The following is a 20,552-nucleotide window of genomic DNA, read 5'->3' as shown; positions in this document are numbered from 1 at the left end:
TTAGATCAGAGAAACAATGGACGGTCATTCAAGGATATCTATTTGTTGTATGGTATCATAGAGCATTATTCACTGTGAGTCTGACTAAAGGAACTGCCTGACTGGCATGGAAGAGTATGTTGAAATATTGTAGATTCATAATCTTTTAAACCAACAGTGTCAATTCTCAGTCTTGAAAAATACCAGAATGCTGATCCAAGTTTTACTTCTGTTTTGAAAAAGGTCTTACGAGTGCTGATTTCAAACAAAATACTTTAGGTTTTATTTCACTATTTAACTGATTAAAAAATAAATATTAATAATAATAAAGAGTGTTGTTTCTAATATGCATGCTTTCCTTAAAGTGCTGCACATTTAAATTGGGTAAATGTAAAAATGGATTAAAATATGATGTCTGTGGATAAGGCAAACATATTGAATTATATTAGTGTGTAGGTTTCCAGGGAGAATCTGGTTGTAGAGAATGTATGGCCATGGCTATGGGTTTGGAATAGAACAAATTATCAGAAAATATCTCTTGCTAAAAATGTGAGTTTTGGTGATGTGACTAATACTGGTAATTGGGTGACTTTGGCTATATTGAGAGAAGTGAGCACAGGGCAGGATTCCATCTGAGAACAGCAGGGGACAATAAACAGTGAGCTTATAGGATACTGTCCTCCTCGGTCTATAGTCTACTTTCTCTGCCTGCATTTGCTTCCAAAAACAGTGCACTGTGAACTTTCTCTATGAATGTAAGAATGAACAGCTCTTAACTTCTCAACAACATAAAGATTCTTTTGTCAACGTTCAAAGTACTCACTTGGTTCAAGTGTATTTTCAGTTGGTGATGCTAGGAAAAATGGAAGCATCAATTGTAGTCGGTGTGGAATTTTAGCAGCTGACTCATGTCATATGTTCTTTAGTTGTCCTAAACTTATTGTATATAAAAATAAGATAGAAAATTTTTTGACTAATTTGCTAAATGTCAACATCAAACTATGCCCTTCTGTCACTATCTTCGGTGTATACTTTCCACCCGAGAGTCTATCTGTTGATCAAGAGTATTTTCTTTTCATTGGAATGTCCATTTACCGCTTTTGTATAACCTCAAGATGGTTAGATACTGACCCACCTTCATTTGAACAATGGCTAGGTAAATTGCTAGATACTTATCGAATGGACAATGCAGTTTACAAATTGAAAGGACGAAGAAAAAAGTCATTTGCTAGGAAGTTATGGCTTCCTATTGATAACTGGATTTAATTTAACCATGCTCATACCTTTAAAGAGACAGTATCTGAGTGTTATGTTTTGGTTTGAATTTTGTCATTGAAGTCTATCGTCTTATTACTGTCTTATCTCTGTTACTGTTGTACCTTGTTCCATCTTTGTATTTTGTTCTGCCTCTGCCTTTGAAAAAAAAAAAAAAAAAAAAAAAAAAAATGCAGGCTTCCAAATCCAATAATTTTAATAGATTTTATCAAAGAATTGACTTTGCCTTATTGCTCTAGAAGCTGTGATGTCACTCTACTGTACGCTTTCATGGTACAATGGCTCTCTGGCAATCATCAGTACATCAGACCCGACACTGTAGAATCAGTTTTAAAATATTTTGGGGGCCATGTATAACACGGATCTCTCCCAAAGAAAATGACTAATGTTTCTCACCATCATTACTGATCTTGAGGACAGTTTTAGGATCCTAGGATTATCAGTACAAACTTTGAGGTATGAGATGTGCATTCTCTTCATCAACTTGTCTGCTAGGTCAAAATATGGCTAATCAATCTTGTCATTCTAGGATTTAACTGATTCTCACTGATAAGGCAATGCAAATAGAACCCTTTCCTTTTGGCAATTAACGACCGCTAGCCTAGATAACGATTAGTATGAATTATATAAGAAAAGCTGGAACTCAAGCTGGATATGCCAAATATTATTTTACATCATTTTTTATAAGTATACACACTCATAATTACATCCAGATTTCTCTACCTCGAGTTAGTCTTCATCTTCTACAGAGATATAAACACCCAACCTTTCAAGGAAATTGCTCTGTATGCAGATCTATGTGTGTGCAGAACAACTATCTTAAATAGACAACATTACAGTTCCACATACACAATAGTTCCGCCTCCTCATTTGTACAGTAGGAACTGCTCACTTTCTAATGGTAGGCTCTTGGTCAGCTCTACCTTGGCAGATATATTAGCAGGAGTCAAAAGGTCTAAAGTGTCAACAGAATTTCAGCATAAGAAGATGCACCTTTACGATGCATATTTCTTCGATTATTTGCATCAGCCATGGACGTCATGGTGTTCGAATGTGAACAATGATAAACAAAGAATATCTTTAGTGACTGAAAATTTGTGGAATGTCTGGGAAGCATTTTTGCTTTTAAGAAATAAAAACCCAACTCATAAAGAGAGATCCAAATGAAACCAGCAGAGACCTCCAGATACAGTTGGTGGTTTAAAGCTCTAATGGTGGAAGACCTGATTGTCTAAACAAAGCCCACATTTAACATTGTTTTGAGGCCTCCTCATAGATTCTCTGATAAGTCATTAGGTCTTCAGACCTCAATGGTAATGTAACAAAAATCCTTTAAAAAATGTTACTGTATTTAGGACATCTTTCTCAGTCAGGCTGATTAAATACATTGCCGGACTGGCCCTGAAAAGTAACTTGGGAAAGTGCAGTTTTGAAATGTCTTAAATGAGCAGGGTCTTTTATCACTCTATAAAACATACCAGTGGGTGTTTTCCCCTTACTTTGTTTTTCAAAAGGTTTTAAAAGTGCTGAATTCAAACAAGTATTCTTTAGAAGTGATTTAATTTTCAAGTAGTTTTTTAAACAAATACCAAAATTGATGCAAAGTGATGTTTGTAATATGTATGTTTTCATTTAGGTAGTTTACTTTAAATGTGGAAAACTCTATTAAAATAAGTGGTCTAGGGGTCAGCACATGAACAGAGGTCTTCTAATGTGTAGGCTTACAGACAGAATCCTATCTTGAAGAGATTTATGACTAAATTGTGAGGTTTAGAGCTGAATCGAAAATCTGAAAATGTTATTGTCCTAAAATTGTGAGTTTTGAAGGCTTGATTGATGCTGACCAATAGATGAGCTTGGCCATAGGGAAAGGACGGAAACAGATGGTTGGGGAACTTCTGAGTGCTGACTGGAGATTACGAACAATCGCATTCTAGGTAGTTGAGCTGTTCTTTTAACAGTCTAGACTTGGGGTTGTGCCCCTCCCATTAATACTGCACACTGAATGTACTGACTGACACTAAGTAGGTACAGCTCTTTCTCACTCAAATCATTAAGACATTTCAGTAAACATTTGAAAATACTCACTTGGTTCATCAGTGCTTTCTGATGCTGATGCTAGCAAGAACACAGAAGCAGTATTAGGAGTCAAAAAGTAGGCTACATAATCCAGCAACTTTGATCACATTTTCTAAAATATGACTTTGTAAACTGGCTGCAGATTCCTTGCAGATGTTATTCTTTTGAAGCATGCATTTCTGGCTTCGAAAGTTAGATCACAAGAACAATAGATTATCATTTAAAGAGATCTTGGGCCCGATGTAGGTAATTATTATTTACCGATTGGTAAATAACGAATGTTACCGATTCAGTATTTACAAATCGGTAAATGCTATGTAGGTATATTTACCGAATAAATTAACGAATCGGTAATATTCGGTAATTACCGAATCGGTATTTACCGATTCGGTAATTGCCATTGATTCCTATGGGCCTTGAGGCCCATAGGAACCAATGGCAATTACCAAATCGGTAAATACTGATTCGGTAAAATTACCGAATTGACAAGGGGGACAGGGTGTCACTTTGACACCCTGTTGCACCCCTGATTCAGGCTTGTGTGCCATGTGACACACATACATGCCCTTAGGGCATGTATGTGTGCCACATGGCACAGGTGTACATGCACAGATGTGCATGTACACAGGAATTCATTATTTACCATCAAACAGTATTTGATGGTAAATAACGAATTCATAAGGGCCTGTGGTACTGTTTTCAGTGCCACCTACATGTAGATTTACCAATTCTGTAAATTTACCGATTCGGTACTTTACCGAATCTGTAAATTTACCGAATTGGTACATTTCAGGCCTCCTACATGTCACAAACCAAATACCGGTCTGTAACGGCTGAAATCGGCCGTTACCGACCGGTATTTGGTGACCTACATCTGGCCCTTAGTTGCTGTATAGTATCATAAAGCATCATTCACTGTGAGCCTGATTAAATGAACTGCCTGAGTGGCACTGAGCAGTATGTTGGAATAGTATAGAATCATAATCTCTTAAATGAGCAGCATGGTGCAAGGGTGTATAAGTTGTTGGCAGGATTGTTTTTGTGCAGGAAGGGGCACCTTCTTGCACAAAAACAATCCAAGGAGGCATTATCGCCCTGATTCTTTCCAAAATTGATTATGGAAATGCATTGTATTTTGGTCTCCCGCAACATCAGAAGCACCGTCTACAGATGATTCAGAATCAAGCAGCTAGAATCATCTATCAAAAAGATAGACAATGCCATATTAGCCCACTGCTGAAAGAACTCCACTGGCTTCCGGTGGAGCAATGATCTATTTTTAAAACAGGATGTATCCTTTTTAGAGCCATCCGAGGTACCGGTCCCAGATTTATTTCAGCGCGAATCAGTAAGTACGCCCCCCAGCGCACCCTTAGATCTATGCATCTGAATCAATTGGTTGTACCGAGATTCAGACGCAAACGCACTTGAGGGTCTCAGTTCCCTATACTGGGCCCGAAACTGTGGAACTCACTGCTGATCATTTTGAGACTTGAAGAAGATTATGCACAGTTAAGAAAATTGCTCAAAACTTGGCTTTTTACTTTAGCTCATAATTTGACTGCTTCGGCTTCGAACCCTCCCTATTCAATTCATAGCACTAAGAGATCGTTGGTGAACGTGCACTTTAGAAATACCCACCTAACATAACATACCATTTTATTCGTTCTATGTGTGCTGCAGCACACATGAAAGAAGAAAAAACTAGGAGAAATGAAAACATTTCTCCTCATTGTACCTGCTCTGGGGAGATATAAGGTTTTATCACTGCCCCAGGTTTACATAATTTTGTAAATCTTGGGCAGCGTTAAAATTCATGGGTGTTGCATGGGAACACCCACAACAATGCCCATGGAACTCCTACTTGAGACAGAGAGAGGCAACTCCACGCCTTGTGCTATCTTGCCCTAATCCATATCGATGAGGCCATGCAAAGCCACACAGGTGGGTACTATTACCAGTGCGTGTCCTTAAAAAAATAAACTGAAAATTTTAATTTTTCTTTTTTAAATGCATCCCGTTTTCCTTTAAGGAAAACAGACTGCATTTTAAAAAAACAGACTGTTTTCTTTAAAAGCAGTCCCAGACATGGTTGTCTGCCGACCCCAGCAGGCCACCATCTCTGGGAGTGCTAGACATTCCTAATGGGTCGCAAATTGTGACAGCCTCATTATTATTAATGAGGCATGCAATTTGTGACCCCATTAGGAATCACTAACAGTGTCTGAGACACTGTTATACATCCCAATTTGCAAGTCGTAAATTGCGAGTTGCAAATGGGACGCAATTAAGAGTCACAAATTGGTGGGTCGTATTTCTGGCCCAAAGAGTCAGAAAGGTCTGAGCTGCTGGAAACAAATGCTAAGAAATTCCAAGAGGCCAGACTCAAATTCACTTACTTTAAGATATTACATAGGTGGTAGAGGACACACTTCAAATGTTTTAAATTAGGCATTAATAATACTCACATTCTATAGCTGTGCCCTATCTTGTCTACCTATGATCAGACATCTGGCACACAATCAGCAATGCCAGCCACATACTATTTCAGCAATAGAGAGATTGGAATTATTGCATGATTCAAGCCATGATTGATAGCTTCTGAGGCTGAAAGTCCCCAGGTCCCCGGGAGCTCAACCTATATCACCCTTGCTATGAACCTTGAATGGTCTTCAGTAAATCTCCGTTATCCCTCCGCTAAGCTCCGAATATGAGTATAGACAGGGTGGAGTACATGTTGCTTAGATGAAGAAGCATAAGGATCGACCTTCTGATTTATTAGTGTTGATTCTTCTGTAGTGATAGAGCCGCCTAAAGCTTTCTTTGATGAGGGGCACTGAGCAACAAGGGGGTATACTCACCCCAGTGTGGGACTGATACAATGTTTGCATGTCAAATGTGTGAAATTATAGTTCTGCTGTGATCTGATCTTCTACTCTACAAATGTCGTCTTATCCTTGTGTATTATCTGTTGCATGCTTGAAACCTTATTAGAACATTGGAATATTGGGAGCTCCATTGAAAACAATGGAGTGCTCTGGGCTTATAATGGCTGGTGTAAGCCTGGAGCTCCAACATTCCAATGTTTCTTTGTTCACAGCTCTGTCTATGAACAAAGGCTTCAATGAGCCTGAGGTGATTCCAATCCCCTCGCGCTCCCATAAGGCTTTGTTCTTTTTTGAACATTCTACCCTCTGGTGGCAAAATTTTCTAATAGCCTTATAGCCCTTCGTAGCTGGGCTATACCAGCTATTAAAGTCCCTCTCCCTTGTTAAAGGCCCTCACCTTCGGCTCGGGCCTTTAACGCTGGAGAGGGCCTTTAATAGCCGGTATAGCCCTCTACGGCGGGCTATAAGGCTATATTAAACAAACACAAGAAACAAAAGAAAATATACACAATTTACCCTCAGACCACTCTCTCTACTGTCCGAGCTTTAACTCCATTTAAGAATGATGAAATACATTTTAGAAGCTAGTTCCTCTGTAGCTCTAATCCTTTGCTTGACATTCTGGTTCTGACACCTTGCACTGTCCTTTGATTATTGTAAGATTGCAACTCCTGAAAGAGAGTGCTTATCGATATATCAATTGTTAAATATTACAGCTGTTTCTTGCTTTTGGACCTTTTGCTACATTTCACTTATTAAATATATTATCTCTACACTTAGGGTGACATCTTACATCTGTGAGGTATTCAATGGCTAGTTGGACGGCATGCTTGACTCTATCAAGCGCTTAGAAACCAAGAGAACTTTGCAAAATTTACCATGTTGTAGTGTTGACAGAGTGTCTTAACACTATGCTTGCTTCACATTATCTTGTCCTTTGTGCATGCTTGTTACTTCCAACCATGAACCTTGAATACTCATAAGCAGATGTCTCTCTGATTTCCCCACAATCTCTCCTACAAGAAAGCAGATGCCTTTATGGAGCTCCTATGTTGGGGTACAACTGATGATGACCCCCACAAGACTGGAAACCTGCCCTCTGAATAGCCAGGAAGGTCTGACCAAAGTACAAGCTACCATGTGTGGGTGTACTTGTAAAGCGCACTGCGACTCCATGGAGTATCCTGGCGCTGAAGACCGCTGGGGAACCCGTCCTGGTTTTCCCTGTGAGATGGTCCCATTCTGGGTATCTCCAAGGTGAAACCAGGCATCCCCGGCGTCTGTGGGGGGCCGTTGTAGAGATGAGGCAAGCTTAATGCCCAGAGTTGCCGAGTGTGTTCCCTGGTTAGAGTAGGGACCGAGGCGAGAATTATCGAGTCCGTTTTGACCCTGGTCCACGACCCTGCCGCGTCGGGAATTGAACCCTGGTCCCGGGCCGTTCTCTGCTTACGGGTCTGCCGCCTCTAACCAGTGAGCCACACCACTCCACCATAATGCTCTCCATGCCGAACCACAGCAACTCCAAACACAATTTTCCCATTCTGAATCAAAATGCCGTGCAGACGTTTTGAGCAGTGCCTGAGAACGGGTTCCCGTCACGGAGTGCACAGATGTCACAATAATCCCCAGCTCCTATGGAGTCAAGAGTGTCTTAAAATATGAAAGTACCTACAGTTTTGGAAAAAGACTACAACTGAAGCTAATACCCTGAATAAATCCCCTTGGTAAATGTAATGTTTGTATAGGGCCTGTAAGTGGTATGGGAGCCCTATTTGTGCTTGTCGGAAGCACCTCCCTGTGTCCCTAGTTAAGAGCTTGCCTTGTATGCCATTTAATATTGGATGTGTTTCGAAAACCACTGCACCTTCACCTGTGGTGTATGCACCTTCAAAACCTACTCTTAACATTTACAAGAATTCATTTCCATGAGTATTGAGGATCGAAAATGCATGGAAAATGGTTGTAAATACCCACAAAGTCCTGCGGCACATGCTCCTCATTTTTTTTTTTATGCCAAGAACCTTCAAGAAAGGTCCACCTAGATATTTGAGATTTACACAGAAGTAAGTACATTTCTGCTTGAAAAGCTTGATTCTGCTAATTGAGAATTTGGCTGTGTATGCAGAAATCCTGCTTTTAGGTTCACCAATATGTGAAAACTGCAAATAAAAAAAACTATGGGATGTGGGCCCAAACCATGCAGAGTAAAGAACACCTTCAGTATTTTCATTTCTAAACTTAATAGGTTCTCTTTGTGAAATGCTTGATTTGATTGCAGTTGCCTTACATTGCCATTTTGCAAATGTTTCTGTATCTCCAATATGGCCCACCATCCTCTTATGTAGGTACCATCTTTGCTTCCTGCAAATTAGTACTATAGAAGGGGCTTCATGAACCCGTGGCACCTTCTATATTACCACATTCATAAGACATGCCAACATGTTTCGGCCTGAAAAGCAATGTAAATGGCCTTGTTCAGTACTAATGCCAAAGAATGGATAATTTGGCTAAGAGATTTTTTTCCCTGTTATTCTACTGAAGTTCCTTAGGAAAAAACCCATAACCAGCTGTCAAGCAGCAGGTAGGAAGATGAAATGACTGAGTGATTCTTTCAAAATCTGTTCACTCTCTACAATCCAGGGCAGTGGCTAGTGCAGCTTCATTTCTTATAAGTGGTTTCACATCTGGCCCTAATGCCTTTATTGTGAGTTTAACGTCACAATGTCTGGGGCTCTGACAAGCTGGGCGACCATTTACTATTAATAAGGGAAAGCTGACGCGGTTGAATGTGGCTCAGTGTAAAGGCCCAGGCTAGTTCCTTCTTGTGGGCACAGAGGTTCATGCTCTTTGTCAGTGTTTTTAAACCTTGACCATCTAGAGAAACCCTTAGAGTGGCCAGCTGTGAGGATCCCTTCCTCCCTGTGTGGTCAGTAGAAGGAATCTCTGCATTCCTTACCTATCCTGATTCCAGTGTATGTGTTAAGTGGACAAGATGTTTGGGAAACTGTCCCACTCTCCACCCCCGAAGGCTAAGGAGGGACTTCACTCTAAACAAGAAGGTAGCTTAAATAGTGCTGTACATTAAATACATTTCTTTCATTTTTAAAATACTCACTGGTTCCTTCTGTAGTTACTTGACCTAAAGGCAGGGAAGGAAAAATCAGAAAGAGATTTAACACCATCATTTCAGTACACAAATATAGCAATAGCCAATGATGGAAGTTAATGCAGGCCTCGAGTGATGTATATGTCATAGTGAGTGACATAGGAGCACTGATGATTAGTTTAGAGGTACCATGTTACACTGATTATTTAACAGGCACTCTGAATCATGCTTCTGATAGAATACTTTACAGGCTCTGTAAATAGCACTTTAATATAACTTGATGCAAGATTTGTCATTTTCACAAAGAATGTAAAGTGACAGATGGTCTGGTGCCTCTGAATATGTGAGAGGTGACACCTAACAATGAAAATAGATCATGTGACGTCATAACAAACTTGCAGCTTGATTGAAGACATGGTTGCATTACAGTTATAAGTTAGCAGCTATGTAATTACAGAATTAACATTTGACATGCTCATAAGTCTGAAAGGTGTTATACAATCATGTCTTACATTTGTTGATGGGAGTATACAGCATTTCAGCACGCTCCCCTGTAAAAAGAAATAGAAATAAAGATAAAGAAATACAATAAAATCACTTACACAGTTTATGACACCAACAAGGACATACAAAGAAAACATGACTTATTTATCATTGATCACATGTAATTCTGCTGAATTCATAATAAAATACTTTTAAAAATGTAAAAATATATTGACGCATGTGCGCATTACAGAAAGTGTATTTTAAATGTGCATATTTAAATTATGCATAACGAAGGTGCCACCACTTTCTGGCTTTTTATATCTCGGCTACAGACAGGTGTATCTCTCTTTTGGCAAGACTCACTGTTTTGGATGGGATGTCTTTGTTGTCTAACTCACTTATCTGCTGCTGATTCAATTCAAAATGCATTACAAAATGGCCGCTGAGGACGCATGCTTGTCCTCGGCAGCCATCTTTCATGCATTTTGTACTTTTAAGTAAAATATTAGTGCCGCAGATCGGCGGGTATTAGCAGGAGCTGTCTAAGTAAGTAAGAAGCATTGGCAAAGACAACAGTTTTTCAGGTCAGATACATATTTCCTTTGCCAATGCTTGTTCTTTAAATGTATTTAAATGCCCTAAATCAGTTATAATAAAGTACATTTCACTGAAACACCTACTTAGCAATGCATTTCTAAAGATAGCAGGGACTGATGTTCCTACATTTAGACGGTACAAGACTGAAAAGGTGACTCTGCCCTTTAGGAACCTGGTAACCTTTTTTTAGAAGAAATTATGCCTTCCTTGAATTTATCTTGTAAATCCTCTATTTTTTTCTCTTTAAAGAAATCCAATGAATTGCTGCAATGACGTGTATGCAAGGGCACCCTTATGTGTAAGAAAGATATGCAAGGCCACCTCTTGCATAAACCCTAGCTGCACAACTGTCATTGTTCAGTGCAAGTGTGCAAATACTGTGAGTCCATACAGAGTATTATCCACATCGACAATTCTCTAGTGTGAAAGTGACCACGTGCAAAGTGGGCTCTGTGCAATCAGAACGCATACACGTCATCAAAGCCTTTGTGAGAGGGGCCCAGTTCTCCTGTACCCTTTAATGGGATCGCATGAACACCTTTTATGGTACGATCACGCCAGCTCTACTCATGAATCATAAGTAACAAAGCACATTCTTTAAGACCAAGGACCACTGCCTTTTCCAAGGTTGATGGGGCTTAGGGCCAGATGTAGGTCTCCCAATACCGGTCGGTAACAGCCGAAATTACCGAATCTCGGTCGTTACCGACCAGTATTAGGCTTTTGAGATGTAGGTGGCCATTTTACGGATTCGGTAATTTACCGAATCGGTATTTTAGGAATCGGTAAATTACAGATTCCTTAAAATACAGATTCAGTAAATTACCGAATCCTTAACCGGTTCGATGCTGATGACAGAACCACTCCGTCATCAGCTGCGGTGGCGTGGTGCTGATGACGAACCGGTTCCGTCATGGCCCGGCCGCCACGCCTGCGAGGCGCAGATTCCGCGCCAGCGCTGGGCGTTCTATTGAGCGGGCGGGGCCATGACGGAACCGCTCCGTCATGAGCACAGCCCAACCGCGGCTGATGACGGAGCGGTTCCGTCACCAGCATGCGGCTGCCGGCGGCCGCCCCGCCCCCTTAGCGCTGAGGCGGAATAGTCGCCGCAGCGATGTGGTTAATGTAGGGAGCACTCAAATGAGTGCTTTTCCCATTTCAGGGTCCGTTATTTACCACCAACTACAAGTTGGTGGTAAATATCCAAAACCCTAAAAAAAGCACATTTTTGCAAATTATAACAGTGCCATGTGGCAGACATAGTATGTGTTCCACATGTGCACCCATGCACTATTCAGGGGTGCAACAGGGTGTCAAAGTGACACCCTGCCACCCTTGAATGTGTTCCCCATTTTACCGAATCGGTATTTACCGATTCGGTAATTCCCATTCATTCCTAGGGGCCTGGAGGCCCATAGGGAGAAGAATGGGAAATACCGAATCGGTAAATACCGATTCGGTATTTACTGAATCTTACCGATTTGGTAACATTTACCGAATGAATAACTTCATCCCATTTACCAATTCTAAAATACCGAATCAGTAAAATTTGGTATTTTAGAATCAGTAAATCTGGATTACCTACATCTGGCCCATAGTTGGCACATTTATGGTTCTGAATAAAACTCAGGGATGTCTTTCCATAGGAACTACAGCACGCCAGAGACCATGCAAGGTTTTCAAAAAAGTAAGGACCTATCTTTCTTCACAAAGGATATTGCAAATTCAACTTGACCTTTGACCTTACACCTCCACGATTGCTTGGGCAGTACGTGGCAGCTTGATAGAAGCAGGACAGCATGGTCCTGAAGATCCCCGCGACAAATTACAAGTTTCAAAGCGATCTCGCAGTTGGGCAGCCCCCTCCTCAGTCCCATTAAGTTCCCACCCCAGACTCTGGAGACCACCCAGCCTCTGGAGGGGTCTGGTTCACCTGTTTTTCCTAACAAATCTTTTCATTGACTTTAAATCTCAGTTCATGAATTTTGCCACAGCAGTCCCACAGAGTGGATCTTTATAAAATTAAATATTCAACGCATATTTTTTAATATTGTAATGTCAGGTACACTTGTATAGCGCAACTGCCACCCCAAGGGAATCCAGGCGCTTAGATTACCAATCAGCCACTGCGAGTATCTAACTGAGATAGGCAAGATCTAATCTCTGGGAAACAGTCTGGTTTTCAGTTCCTTCCTGAAACGTGACGCGTTGTTCCGTTGTCTAAGCTCCGGAGGCAGAGCATTTCAAAGTCCGGATGCTGTAAAACTAAAGGATCTGCCCCCCATTTGAGCTTTGTTAACATGGGGAACACAAACCAGATTGGCAGCTGAAGAACGCAGGTGTCTAACAGGGGAGTACCATACAAATTTTCTTTGCAGCAGTTTTGGCCCGATTTTATGTATTGCCGTACAGACAATGCAGAGTGCCTTAAATTGAACTCTTAACGCAATGGGCAGCCAGTGTAGGTCCTTTAAGGCCAATGAGGCCGAGGCTCTACGAGGCTGATTTAGTGCCAGTTTAGCCGCCATGATCTGTACTCTTTGTAATTTATTTATCAAGGCAGCTGGGGCACCTAAGAGAAGAGCATTGCAGTAGTCTATTCTGTTTAGAATAATACTCCGCACCACTTGAGGTCTAACTAAAGTAGGTAAAAACGGGAGTATCTTCCAAAGAGCTTGGAGCAGAGATATACAAGTGTTCACTGTTTTATTCACCTGGGAGTCCAATTGTAAATTACTGTCCAACATCACTCCTAAATTGAGCACAGTACTAGCGGGCAATAGGGAGTTCTTAGCCGGGTCTGGCCAGACGTCTACTGGGAGAGGTCGCTGAATTTTACCTGCGGTACAGCACAGGACCTCAGTTTTTTCCCTATTAAATTGCAGTGAATTCTCTTTGAGCCATTCTGCTGTTCTGTGCATACAGTTGTGAAATTTTTCTAAAGGCACTGCTTTATTGCCCTCAATGAAAAAGACAAGTTGAGTATCATCCGCATAGTTTATGACATCAATGCCAAATGATTTTATTAGGACAATGTGGGGACGGAAATAAAGGTTAAACAAAATTGGGCTGATAGCCGAGCCCTGTGGAACCCCATGTTTAACATCTCTATTCTGAGAAGTGAATGACGACAGTGTCACTGCCTGTTGCCTATTAGAAAGATAAGAATGCAGCCAGTCCCGAGCCCTACTCACAACACCCATCTCCTCCAATCTCTTAATCAGGATGCGGTGATTAACCGTATCGAACCTGACCGACATGTCAAGCAGCACTAACAATGCTGTCTGACCACTGTCAGCCCGCATTCTCAGGTCATTCAAGACTGCCACCAGGGCAGTCTCGGTCCCGTGTGCCGGGCGAAAACCAAATTGGACTTCGTCCAATAGGTCATTGTCCTCAGCATATTTTGAAAGAGACTTACTCACTACCCTCTCCAAGATCCTAATCGGATACGGTAGCAAGGAGATAGGTCTGTAGTTAGAGGGACACTGGGGATCCAGTGTAGCCTTTTTTAACAATGGGATAACAGCTGCCTTTTTCCAGCTTTCCGGTACTACACCATTAGTTAAAGATTGACAGCAAATTTGATACAGATGCGGAAAGAGTTCACCACCAAATAATTTCCAGGACTTATGTGTCAGCGGGTCCATAAGGGAACCTGAAGAGATGCTGGCTGCTATTGCATTAAATTCCTCTTGCGAGGGAACCTGGAATTGATCCAAAAGTTGATGTTCCCTATCAATTATACCACAGTCTATTGAAGTGTCATTGCCAATGTGCTGATGCGCGTCATCTCATAATATTGTTCCTAAACATGCAAGACCCACAGTTTCTATTTGGGGGATGGAACATTGTCCTTTCACAGGGGCACTCCTATTTCCCTAAAGGAGGCTTATTATTTAAGGAGTCGCTAACATTTCTGCCCATTCCACTATATCTGCCTTAAGGTTTAAGAGCCAGATGTACAACCCTTTGAGCGGTGCAAATGGAAAATCATCCCGGTTATATGTATAAACCCTATTTTGTGAGTTGGTAACCTATTACTAACTCGCAAAATAGGGTTTGGAAGTCGCTATCTGGAAAGGAGCCTGCCAAGGACGACCCTTCCTTATAGCGAGTCGTACTGATATGTACGATTGTTTTGCGACCACAAATGCGATCACAAAAAAATTACAGTTACTGTCTACTTTAAGTAGGTGGTAAGCCATTTTGAAAACAGGAAGAGTTCCCCAGGGAACCCCTTCCCCTTTGTGAATGTATGCGAAAATATTTTTTAAGAGCAAGCAGTGGTCCTACGGCCCACTGCCAGCCCTTAAGAAATGAAAAGAAAACTTTTAATTTTTTTCATTTTAAAAACATCCTATTTTCCTTCAAGGAAAATGGGCTGCATTTGAAAAAAAAGTTGTTTTATTTAAAAGCAAACAAAGACATCATCACTGTGATTTGTGAGATTCCTAAGGGGTCACAAATTACGACCTACCTCACTAATATCAACGAGGTAGGTCCTTAGCGACCCCATTAGGAATCTCAAACCATGTCTGACACACTGCTGTACATTCCAATTTATGAGTCACAAATTGCAAGTCGCAAAACATTGCAATTTGCGACTCGCAATATGAAATGGTCATACATCTGGCCTTTAATCTCTGCATATTTTTTTTCACATGTTTTTCATCAGCCAACAACCACTCCAACATATCTTTCTTTCACCGTGCTATGCCCGGTACCTTGGAGGTACCCATGGTACGGTCATCCGTCATTTCACAAGGATGGAACAAAGTGCTACAGTCTCAGTCTCATTGGACAGTGCTTAGCAAGCGGGTCTTAATGGCTATCTCTATGTTCATTCAAGTTGGTAAACATCCTTTACAACGCAACTTTTACCACGCAGTGCCTTTACGACGCAACTATTACAACGCATGTCATTACAACGCATTTTGCTGGGGGGCGCTCTAGGATAGGGAATAAATTCAATTTACTATCCAACACCTTCCCTACTATCCACGGGGACTGGAGTTGGAATAGTAAATTAAACTATTCACTATCCAGCACCCTTAAGCGCTATGCGTTGTAACAGCATGCGTTGTAAAAACTGCGTCGTAACAGCATGCGTGGTAAAAGCATGCATTGTAATGTCATACATCCTTCAAGTTACTTCATTCATAGCAGTTACGGATACCCCAAAGCGCTGCTACCTTCAGACATTCCCATGTCATGCGTTAAAAATTTGTCGTAAGGACACACATCTACAACATTCTGCCTGGATATACCAGGGCCAGCTTACTAGGGTAGCTCACCTGGTTTAAGGTAATCATAAACCTTCGCTGTAGCTGGTTGTAGATTGTCCACCACAAACTCTTGATGGGCAGTGAAAGAGTACCTGTGCACCCCGGAATCCATCTACGGAGAGAGAAGAGCAGGATTGCTTTAGAGGGGAACAAAAGGAGAGCCTGAGATTGAGAAGATGAGGGAGTGTGTGAACACTCCTACACGTAGCAGCTCCAGTAGGGATGGACAGGGCAACCAAAAGCAGCCTTGGCAAAAAGGCACAAACAAGCAACACTCTCTTCCTATCCTTGCTTTATCTCGCCCCCTTCCATCCATCTATTCTCTCTCTTCTCCCCCCACTATGTGTGCTCACTCTCTCTCCATCCCTCTCTCCCCCTCTTTTTGTCTCTCCCTTGAAACAGCCAGTGCCTGCTGCAACTAATCTGGGGAAGCTGACAGAGGCACCTGGGCTTTCAAAATCTGGCATCCAGGGGCTCTAGCCCATTGGGGAAATGCCCAGTAGTATAAAAGGCCTGTCCGGCCCTACGCTCCAGTAGAAGTTGAGTTGAGAAAGGGCAGGGTGAGGAAGTCCAATCCTGAAGAAGACATCACAAAACAGCCTCTTAGAGGACAAAGGGCCCTGATGTAAGTAACTGACCCCATATGGGTAGCATGTCATAGCAACATATGTCTATGGAAATATGTCAATTAGAATAACATACCCAGCAGTGTAAAAATCCATTAGAATAACTTATCACTGTTCATGAGACACTTACTAGTACAAAATCCTCTCTAAGTGGCAGCGTGGTGGGAGCGGAAGTCTCTGCTCTTCTGTGGGTAGCTGAATTTAGGGTGTGCTTCCCAGGGATCCGCCCCTTCTCTGTGGGGTTGGGGTGGTGGTCTTGGCTTTCCTGTGGGTGTCACAATCACCCGACACTTACCTGTGGAATACTTCTGGTCTATGATGGAGTCTCATCCACAGAATATCAAACTTTCAAGGGTGTTTTCTAGTGGAAAGTTGTGCTCTCTACTGCAGCACCTCATGGTGCATCAGTGGGGTTGCCTTCTAGGTCTATCTACACTGCAGTGTCTACAGACACACTCTATGCCATTAGAACTCCATGTCCTAACTTTGAGACTTGCCTGTTAAAATTCATTGTTATCATGTGTATTAGTTTAATTACTTCAATGGAAGTAAGCCAAAACTACAATTACCAGAATGCATGAAAGGCCATGATTTGTCATACTGTGGCCTACCACCATGGCCCTAAGTGGCTACCCTGTCAGCCTGTTAATCGGCATACTACCACAAGCATTATTTGAGCTGTGATGGTGCACATTTCACTGGAGTGTACACGTTGGTTAGGAATGTACTACTTTAAGTTGATGTACAGCGTCTGTCCCAGCATCAGAGGACTACAACAATGCATCTCTGAGGATGGGGACTGTCTGGGCTATCTACAAATCCTCACTGGGAAACTGAACCTGCAAGAGTGAGATAAAGGGACAGGAAATGTTTGGTCTGGATTGAAGAGATATGAGGACTATTCAGCCTTGGTATTTGGTGTGCCAACATGGAATAGGTCTGACCAGGGGCTTCTGAGCAAAATGTTATGCTCTGGTACTTATTCTTTTACACATTAAGCATTGTGTCCACCTCAGTTCATTGGAATTTCTGCTCAACTTCCATACTTACAAACTCAAAATGTGATGGAGTTTCCACTGCCAGTGTGGCAGAGTCTGGAAAATGGCATACTAAAAACTGTACTCTAACCTCTTGGTCTTGGTTGTAGGTATTTTCTATTGCTTCATTCCCACTGTGGGGAAGTCAGTACTGGGAAGGAAGGTCCCACAGGTACATGGCCGGGAAGGTAAAAACAAATCCTTTTCTGTCTACTCTCCTCTCAGGCTAACCACCCACCCTCCTTGTGTACATCTAGAGCTCTCTGTGGGTGCCACTCAAAGTTCTGATTCTTCCCACCCTGGCCGGATACCCCTAATCCGGTTCACATATCTGCCTACCTCTGGGCCCCACTGTTCAGGTTACTGGCCCGATGGTCTACTTGTTTTACTCTTTCTATTTGTCCCCCGGTTCATCCGCCTCTAGTTCCCACCCCTTCATCTTGAGATATGCACAATCAGTGAATTATATGTGCAGAATACCCCGTACACACATTCAATTTCCTTGGCCCATGCATCATATGCTGCTCTAGTCCAGTATGTTTTCTTTGAATTCTGGGAATTGTAGTCCTATTTTAAAATGTAATAAACAAGACTACATGTTTCAGTATTAAAAATAAAACCTGGACTGGAGCAGTACATCATGCATGGACCTGAGATCCTTGGCAGGGCTGACAGTTCTGAGAATTAGCATTGAATAAAGGCATTATCATTTGAAACACAAGCAACAATGTTTCACTGGAGATCACACGAGTCATCCCAGATGTCAAAAAGTGTGAAACTGCAGCTCAGTAAACACGTTGGGACCGTGCACCAAAAATGCCACAAGCCAAAGTGAAGCAGAAAACCCTCCAACATAACCCCCTCAATCCTATTTGACCAAAGTTACAAAAGTGCATATTTGTAAAATACACATAACAATTAATGTTAGACACAAAATGACATATAAATAACTTCATTCTTTTTGCCTCTTTGATGTTACTCAGAACATCTTTGCAAAAAAAAACGAAATCTGAGTTATTCACTGTTACCTGTCTATAATTCTATATGTAATAAATTACAATAGATGTAATAATCAATTAAATACAATGCAGCCCCCCTGTAACTACTCGTTGCATGTGTGCATATCTGTAAAGCCCTCTGAAGTCTTAAGGACAGAGTCGGTTCTATACAAATCCCAGTAAATATATAGAGTCTCATACGATGTTAAGTGGATGTCTGTTGCGGTCTCAGGACCGGTTGACCTCCGGTTGGCGGTCCCGACACAGCTATTACAATGCGACCGCACTTGGTGCAGTCGCATATTCCCATTTCTCTATGGGAGTTTGTGCTGCGACCATAAACCTGCCGCGGCACAATCTCCCATAGAGAAATGGGAGTTTCTGTTAATCCCTGCACCACGTGGCAGGCACCTCACGGTACCTGCCACACAGCACAAGGATTAACAGGGGGGCACCACAGGTGCACCCTAACCCACAACCGTAGACCTCTGAGACATGAGCCCCCTTCTAGGGGCCCTCAAAGTCGCTTTCTGATAGGCTTTTCACACTGGAATTCCTGTCATGGAAAGCCTGTGGGAAACCAACATTGTAATCCCGATGGTCGAAATGCAGCCATTAAGGGATTATGTGCCAGTTCCGATTGATCGATGAGCTCCTTGAGCCTGTCGGAAGCCAGTCGGAATGACCGGAGGGTTTTACTTCCGACCACCGCCAATGTAATACGGCGGTTGAAAGTGAAACCTATGATGTCGGTTGGAAAGCCTCCGACCAGAGGTCGAAGGCTTGCCGACCGACATCATAATAGGGTCCATAGCGTCCACAGCTACGGAGGCTAAGTGAATCCAAGTATGTGACATTTAGTAAGAATTAACTGAAGGGGCTCCAAAGATCTGGGGGCAATTCGTGAGTTGTGTGTGAAACTGAAGCAGACTAAATACACCCCTCTGCTGACCGCCTTTATGTGCCTTTGCATATTAAACCCCTCTGGAGACTTTCACTTACTTTCTGTAGGTAGATGACGATGGAGCTGAAGGATAGTTCTACTTGCTGCACAAAATCATTCGAGATGAGCTGTGGATATTAAATAAAACAAGGAAAAAGGATCAGACATTGTTGTGTTATTTCTTTCAAGAAAAAAGTTCTGTTTTCAGGTCTTTCCTACAAGCTGTCTGGTTGGGAAAGACTTGTTGTGAGCTTACCAAACTTTAAAGTGGCTTAATGCCCACCCATTGCTTAACGTTGTTTGCCCTTCAATTTCACTCCCATTTGTTCCCTTCCTAAGCTTTAGCTTGCCTTGTCCATATTGTTTCTCCCTGCATTGGAGCATAGCTGCTTTACCATCATGCTGACTGACTTATATTCTTCCACTGCTCACTTTTAGGGAACTACTTTTTTATTTTCCTTTCAGCACTCCACGAGAGTGACTTTGTTTTCTAGCTCTGTCCTTTGTGTACAGCTTGACTTCCCCAAACACCTGACCTCCATGCTCTTTGTGTTGCATTCTCGTTCACGTACTGCTCTCGTTTGGTTCTCCCCTATACCATGTTTCTCTTACCCTTGTATACTGTTTTTACCCTCCTCCCCCACCCAGCTTTAGTTTTAGTTTTTCCCCCATCCTTCCCTTTAGTTTCCCCACCCGTGCCTCCATTCCATCCTCACCCTCAGGGCACGAGTCAGGGGGAACACGGGGGTGGACGGCGTCCACCCACTTTTTTCACAGTGTGGACACCGTACACCCTGCCAAGAAGTTGGGCCCCAACAAAAAAAGATGCTGAATTCATCCCAGTGTCATTCCCAACACCGGGACACTTTCAGCAGCGCCTGCACGTTGTTATTTGCTTTCGATCTGTAACAACAGGCAGGCGGGGAAGGGATGGGGCAGTCTTTTTTTCTGACTCCTGCTGGGCCCATAACAATGGCCAAATCTGAGGGGTCCTCAGGCCTCCTTTAGTTTGTGTCTCCTGGCTGGCAGCAGTCAGGAGCCTCACACCTAGAGGCATATGCAGCAGAGGGGAAACAAAGGCTCACACAGTGGTAGCACTTCACACATACTTAAGAGAGCCAGCTTTTCACTTTCTTCAGGATCTGTTTAGGAGATATGCATGCACTGTAAGAAGTCAGATGTGTGGATCTTTTCCAGTATTTGCACAAAATAAATAGCATTTATATAGCACATACCACCCCTGAGGAGGA

The 20,552-nt window shown here is 42.2% G+C and overlaps 1 protein-coding gene across 1 annotated transcript in view; it reads right to left on the bottom strand.

Annotated features, from left to right (window-relative positions):
- The window catches only part of LOC144768929 (alpha-2-macroglobulin-like protein 1), a 299,902-nt gene that overhangs the window by 26,052 nt on the left and 253,298 nt on the right, over window positions 1–20,552 (bottom strand). Inside the window, exons 32-36 of the mRNA XM_078652936.1 lie at window positions 19,362–19,430; window positions 15,708–15,810; window positions 9,840–9,878; window positions 9,337–9,360; window positions 3,343–3,372 (exon numbers count right to left, since the gene is read on the bottom strand). Of these exons, the coding sequence (XP_078509062.1) occupies window positions 3,343–3,372; window positions 9,337–9,360; window positions 9,840–9,878; window positions 15,708–15,810; window positions 19,362–19,430 (265 nt within the window). The remainder of the gene's footprint in view (window positions 1–3,342; window positions 3,373–9,336; window positions 9,361–9,839; window positions 9,879–15,707; window positions 15,811–19,361; window positions 19,431–20,552) is intronic.

This window comes from Lissotriton helveticus, chromosome 7 (assembly GCF_964261635.1).
Source record: "Lissotriton helveticus chromosome 7, aLisHel1.1, whole genome shotgun sequence".
Lineage (NCBI taxonomy): Eukaryota > Metazoa > Chordata > Amphibia > Caudata > Salamandridae > Lissotriton > Lissotriton helveticus.
Note: the sequence above shows the minus strand (reverse complement) of the source record. Positions and strands in the feature narration are given on the sequence as shown.